Raw genomic sequence first — 7,429 nt, forward strand, 5'->3', positions numbered from 1 at the left:
ATTAACCGGAAACATAATACATGTGTGAATACATAGACAAACATAATGTCACTAGTATGCCTCTACTTGACTAGCTCGTTAATCAAAGATGGTTGTGTTTCCTAACCATAGACATGAGTTGTCATTTGATTAACGGGACCACATCATTAGGAGAATGATGTGATTGACTTGACCCATTCCGTTAGCTTAGCACTTGATCGTTTAGTATGTTGCTATTGCTTTCTTCATGACTTATACATGTTCCTACAACTATGAGATTATGCAACTCCTGTTTACTGGAGGAACACTTTGTGTGCTACCAAATGTCACAACGTAACTGGGTGATTATAAAGGAGATCTACAGGTGTCTCCGAAGGTACATGTTGAGTTGGCGTATTTCGAGATTAGGATTTGTCACTCCGATTGTCGGAGAGGTATCTCTGGGCCCTCTCGGTAATGCACATCACTATAGGCCTTGCAAGCAATATAGCTAATGAGTTAGTTGCGGGATGGTGCATTACGTAACGAGTAAAGAGACTTGCCGGTAACGAGATTGAACTAGGTATTGAGATACCGACGATCGAGTCTCGGGCAAATAACATACCGATGACAAAGGGAACAACGTATGTTGTTATGTGGTTTGACCGATAAAGATCTTCGTAGAATATGTAGGAGCCAATATGAGCATCCAGGTTCCGCTATTGGTTATTGACCGGAGACGTGTCTTGGTCATGTCTACATAGTTCTCGAACCCGTAGGGTCCACACGCTTAAAGTTAGACGACAGTTATATTATGAGTTCATGTATTTTGATGTACCAAAGATAGTTAATTTGGAGTCCCGGATATGATCACGGACATGACGAGGAGTCTCGAAATGGTCGAGACATGAAGATTGATATATTGGACGACTATATTCGGACACCGGAATGGTTCCGTGGGTTATCGGATATATATACCGGAGTACCGGGGGGTTACCGGAACCCCCCGAGGGGTTTAATGGGCCTCATGGGCCCAAAGTCGAGTAGATGAGGGGCGGCCAGGGCAGGCCGCGCGCCCCCTCCCCCTCTAGTCCGAATAGGACAAGGAGGGGCGGGGCCTCCCTTTCCTTCCTCTCCTCTCTCCCCTTCCTTCCCCCTCTCCTACTTGGACAAGGAAAGGAGGGAGTCCTACTCCCGGTGGGAGTAGGACTCCTCCTGGCGCGCCCCCTCCCCCTTGCTCCTTTATATACGGGGGCAGGGGGCACCTCTAGACACAACAATTGATCATTGATCTTTTAGCCATGTGCGGTGCCCCCTTCCACCATAGTCCTGCTCGATAATATTGTAGCGGTGCTTAGGCGAAGCCCTGCGTCGGTAGAACATCATCATCATCATCACGCCGTCATGCTGACGGAACTCTCCCTCGACACTCGGCTGGATCGGAATTCGAGGGACGTCATCGAGCTGAATGTGTGCAAGAACTCGGAGGTGCCGTGCTTTCGGTGCTTGATCGGTCGGGCCGTGAAGACGTACAACTACATCAACCGCGTTGTACTAACGCTTGCGCTTTCGGTCTACGAGGGTACGTGGACAACACTCTCCCCTCTCGTTGCTATGCATCACCATGATCTTGCGTGTGCATAAATTTTTTTTTGAAATTACTGTGGCGATCTATTTATTTAACATAGTGGCTGTGGCGATCTGTTTATTTAACACAGTACAGATGCATGCACTCATGCCTATGCCTATGAACGCACACACGCACGGCCTCATGCGCATCGTGCGCGCCATCGGCGCGGCTGGCCGGATCGCGCACGCTCGTTGCTATTAGAGAGTTTCCAAAGAGTAGTTGCTCGTACGTGCATGTAGGATGTAGCCGGTGCATGCGGTTAGTGGCCAATGTGATGGTTAGTTAAGAGTACGAGACTGCAGTGTGGCCGTGTGTACTTAAGAAGTTGTAGTCCCGTACGTCAAGTTCGTGTGGGATCAGTTTGAGCTGAATAGAAAACGCCGGGCGTTCGTCGCCGGGTCTCGAGTTCGTCTCCTTCCGTCCGGAGGAGGCACAGCCGTGGTCAGTGCACACATACTCCGCGATGTTGAAGAGGTCCACCTACACGCGGGTCACCCCGGCGCCGGGCAAGGTAGGACTGCATGGATGGCTTCATAGAGCTTGCGGTGCGGCAGCACGGGCCGATACCGCCCTCCACGATGCAGTCCACGGCAAGGTCGTCCACGCCACGCCGGGGGAGAGGCGCCACCCGGCTCGAGACGACGGTGCCCCGTGATGTCGCGCCATCCTTCCCAAATCTGACAATCTTTTACCGAAACTGTATCCGTTACGATCACGTTACCGTGGGCTACTCGGTTTCGTAGCGATCGCGTTTCTGTTTCTGGCCGGTTCCCCCGTTCAATCCCTATATACTTCCTACTTCCGCGGCGCTGAGCTCACTCCACCCCACGGCACCAACGCCACCCACGACCACGCCAATGCAGATCTTCGTCAAGACCATCACCGGGCAGACTCTCACCCTCGAGGTCAAGGGCACCGACACCGTCGACGCAATCAAAGCTCAGATCCAGGACAAGCAAGGGATCGCCGGCACCGCCTCCGAGGACCCGCACCAGCTGCCGTCTCTCGTCTTCGCCGGGAAGCAGCTAGACGAGGAGGACGGCCGGACGCTGGCCGACTACGGCATCGGCAAGGAGTCGACGCTGCACCACGTGCTCGGCCTCCGCGGCGGCTTCCGGCAACGAAGCTGGTACCCCCACATCAACCCCACCCTCCTAGCGCTTGCGCTCCGCTACAACGAGAACAAGATGATCTGCCGCAAGTACGTATACATACACACCTATCGTATACATGCTTGATATTTTCATCTCCGTCCTAAGTTTTCTGCGACCGCACCCCCATTGATTCATATTATCATATACAGGTGCTATGGACGTCTTCCTCCGGGGGCTACCAACTGCCGCAAGAAGAAGTGTGGCCACACCAATGACGTATGTATTTCTCTCTCTTCATATTAGCTCCGTCCGAAAATACTTATCATCAAAATAAATAAATAAAAGATGTATCTAAGCGTATCTTAGTTACGTCTCTTTTTATCTATTTTGATGACAAGTATTTTCGGACGAAGGGAGTACGAGTTTTTGTTGCCAATAACGTCCTACCTCGTAACATATTTTTTTCTTCTTCAGCTAAGGCCGAAGAAACGTTTCGATGGTAGAGCAGGTTTACGGGGGAAATAGTGACACCCATATGATGTACCTACCACAAAGCGACCATAAGGACCGATTATATATGCTTCCCTCTACACCCACCAGTGTGCAGCATGTCCTGCTTGGCATATATTCTTGAAGCACCTCGTGCGCTTTGCCCCATAATGCCCGTGTACAATTGCACTTTTTCTTAATAATATCTAGCATTCCGAGGACATTGTCATAATGTATTTTTGTTGTTTATTTTAGTACTCAACATGACTTTACAAATTATGATGCATCTCCTACTTGTCACATAAGTTCTTTCAAGTTCTTTCCAGCAAGTCAAATGGTTACAGCATCATATATTTCATTAATAGTTGAAAGCACCTACAATTATAGTTCCACACATGGCGAATTTGGCTGATAGTTCGTACATGCAAAATATTTTGGCTATTACTATAGCATGGTAGGAACCACAGCATAAGTCACTCGAGACAAAAGAACTGCAAAGAAAATATTGCGAATTGAGTTGATAGTTCTAGTTACAGTGCATTTTTTAGTAATACAACACGTAAACATTGAACAAATCACGAAGCAAAAAAAGGTGAGAAAACGGTGCACCACGTCACGCTTCGACGCGTGTATCGCGTTGCCCTCCAGTGCTAGGTGCAGCCATTTGGCGACGGGGCGAGCTCCTCCAAGTCATGCTAAAAGACTACTAAGAGCCTGTTTCGGACTGCTCTGATCCTTAAAATTCAGCTCCGCTCCAGAAAATTCAAGGTAGCTCCATGATATACCGCTCCGCAAAAAAACTAGAATCTCGGGTACAACTCCTAGTTTTTTATGAAGCTCTTGAGGGGGTGCTCCAAAAAACTCTAGAAGTTGGAGTTGAGGGGAAATTACCCACCACTGCCATCAATAAGTGGATACCTCTTCGTTTCTCCTCCCTCATCCAATGAAATAGATCCTTCCACCAAATTTCTCATTCTTGAAGCTGGCGCTACATGAAAACCAATCATTCTCTTTGATAGTGCTACAACTTCTATATGAAACTGCTCCAAATTGATGGTGGAGTGAAACTGATTTTGGTGAAGCGGACCAGTCCCAAACAAGCCCTAAGTAACTAATTCAACGAATACGGAGATGACAAAATGGTTGAAGAAAAAACCAGTTGTTCGCACCTTCCCCTAAAGTTCTTTATTTAACTACATGTAGTTCTTGACATGTGTGTACTCTCTAAACCTCTCACAAGATATTGCTTACACTCACATGTTTTAGAATATACTAACAAGATATATATTTTTCCGACATAGGGCGCTTTTATCATCTTAAAATGTACCATCAGGCGTATACAAAGCATTATGAGTAACACCCGGCCTATGCATAACTAAGATGCACATAGCCAAATCCAATAGTCTGACGAAAATTCATGAAATAAAAATCAACAAATCGGCAACAATAAAGTCCTATAGACCTACAATGTACCTACGTCGAAGGAGGTGGTGGATCAATTCATAGGTTATGCTGCCATCCATATTTGAAAAAAAACACCTCGGTAGCCACATGCTCCAATCGTGTACACACTGTCTTGAACAACAGTTGGTGCATCACATCCTTGGCAAAAAGTAGTAATAATTGACAAGCCGGCACACATACTAGTGATGAAGAAACAATTGTTTCCTTCACAAGTCCGCAGAAATCAGTCGAGACCAAATAGATTTTCATGCAAGTGAGGATTAACAATTCAAATATTTATCTCATTGTCGCTTCTAACTGTTATGAACTTTATTGGTGACAGGCAGCGCTCGAGAGTTGAAATAGATTTTCATGCAGCGAGGGAAGAAATCATGTACAGGCAGCGCTCGAGAGTTGATTGGTTGCGTGCGGGGACCAAAACACCAAGTATTTTTATAACAGAGCCTCCGATCGCAAACGAAAAAATACAGTTAAGGCACTAAGGCGTGAGGATGGTTCGAGATGCATGGTAAACGAAGAGATGGCTGCAGGTTTTTATGAGAATCTCTTTACGTCCGAGGGATCAACAGGAGCCAACACTTTACTTCAGAATATCGAGAGTGTAGTCACTGATGATATGAATGCATCACTTGTATCTATGATAACTGATGAGGAGATAGCACTACTACAAAAACAGCTATAGCTAATATGAACACTAATGGTGCACTGTACATGTGGTGTGTCATTACTAAATACTAATAGCGCACCATGTGTTGGTGCGTCATTAGTGTGCAAATACTAATGGCGCACCACATCCACGGTGCGTCATTAGTAATATTTTTTTAATTTTTTTTAAACTACTAATGGCGCACCGTGGGAGTAGTGCGCCATTACTAGTTCAACTAGTAATGGCGCACCACTCCCACGGTGCGTCATTAGTAATTATGTTTCAAAAAAAATTCAATATTTTTTATTTTTATTTTTTAAACTACTAATGGCGCACCGTGGGAGTGGCGCACCATCCCACAGTACGCCATTAGTAATTTGGCCCAAACATTCCCCCGAATGCACCCCCCCCCCCCCGCGTGGACCGCCTTTTCAGTTTCAAAAAAAATAAAAAAAATGATAGAAATGTCAAATAAATAAAAGAAAATAAGATTCCCATGTGATATGTGGTCTAGTTGTTAGCAAAATTTACAAACATGAATTTTCGACTTTTTTGCAAAATCTCTCGAGAATTTGTAAAAATGGGCATAACTTTTGCATACGAACTCGGATGAAAAAGTTTTTTATATGAAAAATCATCTACTCAAAAAGTTACATCTGATTTAATTGGGGGAACGTCGTTAAACATTTTCAAAATCCTCAAAAACCTAACAGAAAAAAAGATATGGGGCTTTTAAGATCTGGAGAGGCAAAAAAATTTAAAAAAATTCAAACTTACTAATGGCGCACCTGCCCATGGTGCGCCATTACTATCTTCCCGCCTTCAAAATTCAAAATAAATAAAAAAAATAAAAAAAAGTTACTAATGGCGCACCTGGCCATGGTGCGCCATTAGTATCTTCCCGCCTTGAAAATTCAAAATAAATAAAAAAATAAAAAAAATAGTAATGGCGCACCTGCCCACGGTGCGCCATTACTATGCCGTATATATGGCTGGGCGTGTCCTCTCGTCCTTACCTCTTCATTCTTCTCCTCCACTCCACCTCTCCTCCACTCCATCTCCTCCTCTCCTCCACTCCATCTTCCCTTCTCTCCTCCACCATACTACCCTCCTCCTCTCCGGCGACCTCCTCCTCCTCCTCTCCGGCGACCTCCTCCTCCCTCCTCTCCTCCCCTCCCCTTCCCTCACGGTTTCTACTCCCTCCTCTCCGGTGAGCTCCTCCTCCCTCATCTCTGGTGAGCTCCTCCTCCCTCCTCTTCGGTGAGCTCCTCCTCCCTCCTCTCCCCCCATCCCCTCATGGTTTCTCCTTCCTCCTCTCCGATGCTCCGATGAACTCCTCTCCAGCGACCTCCTCCTCCTCTCCGGTGATGTAGGCGAGCGCCTCTATGGTCACCTCCTCCTCCTCCTCTCCGGCAAAAGAACACGGCAAAAGAACGTACAAAATCCAAAAACGGGAACAAAATTTGAAATAATATCGTGCAAAAAACGAGCAAAAAAAGGAGCAAAAAATGGGCAAAAAATCGCGATCCAGATCCAAATTCAAAATTCAAAAATAGCAATGGCGGACGGTGGGGGTTAGACGGTGCGCCACTACTATTTTCCCGCCTTCAAAATTCAAAAATATTAATGGCGCACCGTGGCCTATACTAATGGCGCACCAGTGGCCTATACTAATGGCGCACCGTGGCCTATACTAATGGCACACCAGTGGTGCACCATTAGTATACCAGATACTAATGGCGTACCACTAAAAAATACTAGTAGCGTGGTACTAGTGGCGCACCAGTAGTGCGCCATTAGTAGGCAAAACTGGTGCGCCACTAGTAGGCCTTTTCCTAGTAGTGTAGAGGTGGCCCTATTTCAGATGGGTCCGACGAAGGCTCCGGGACCAGATGGACTACCCGTTTTGTTTTATCAACGACACTGGTTGTTAGTAAGGGAAGATGTTTGCAGAGCTGTGAGAGAATTTTTGAGTGGGGTAGCAGCCCCTGATGCCTTTAATGCACTAGTAGAAAAAGGCCCATTTGTCCCGGTTCAAGTAAATTGCCCAAAACCACCAGATTTCTGGCTAGGCTACTCCAAAACCACAGCTTTTGCCGAAAATCACAAAAAACCACCAACTCTACGGCAAGTGAGTAACAAATCACA

At 46.3% G+C, this 7,429-nt stretch overlaps 1 protein-coding gene across 1 annotated transcript; it reads left to right on the plus strand.

The window, feature by feature from the left end:
- Nucleotides 1–2,338: 2,338 nt before the first annotated feature.
- Nucleotides 2,339–3,643, plus strand: LOC123040527 (ubiquitin-60S ribosomal protein L40). The gene is made up of 3 exons (XM_044463343.1): nucleotides 2,339–2,789; nucleotides 2,892–2,958; nucleotides 3,157–3,643. Exons 1-3 carry the CDS (start codon nucleotides 2,446–2,448, stop codon nucleotides 3,205–3,207), a joined length of 462 nt encoding a protein of 153 aa, XP_044319278.1. The 5' UTR covers nucleotides 2,339–2,445; the 3' UTR covers nucleotides 3,208–3,643.
- The last annotated feature ends 3,786 nt before the right edge of the window (nucleotides 3,644–7,429 follow it).

Source organism: Triticum aestivum, chromosome 2B (genome assembly GCF_018294505.1).
Source record: "Triticum aestivum cultivar Chinese Spring chromosome 2B, IWGSC CS RefSeq v2.1, whole genome shotgun sequence".
In the NCBI taxonomy this organism is placed as follows: Eukaryota; Viridiplantae; Streptophyta; class Magnoliopsida; order Poales; family Poaceae; genus Triticum; species Triticum aestivum.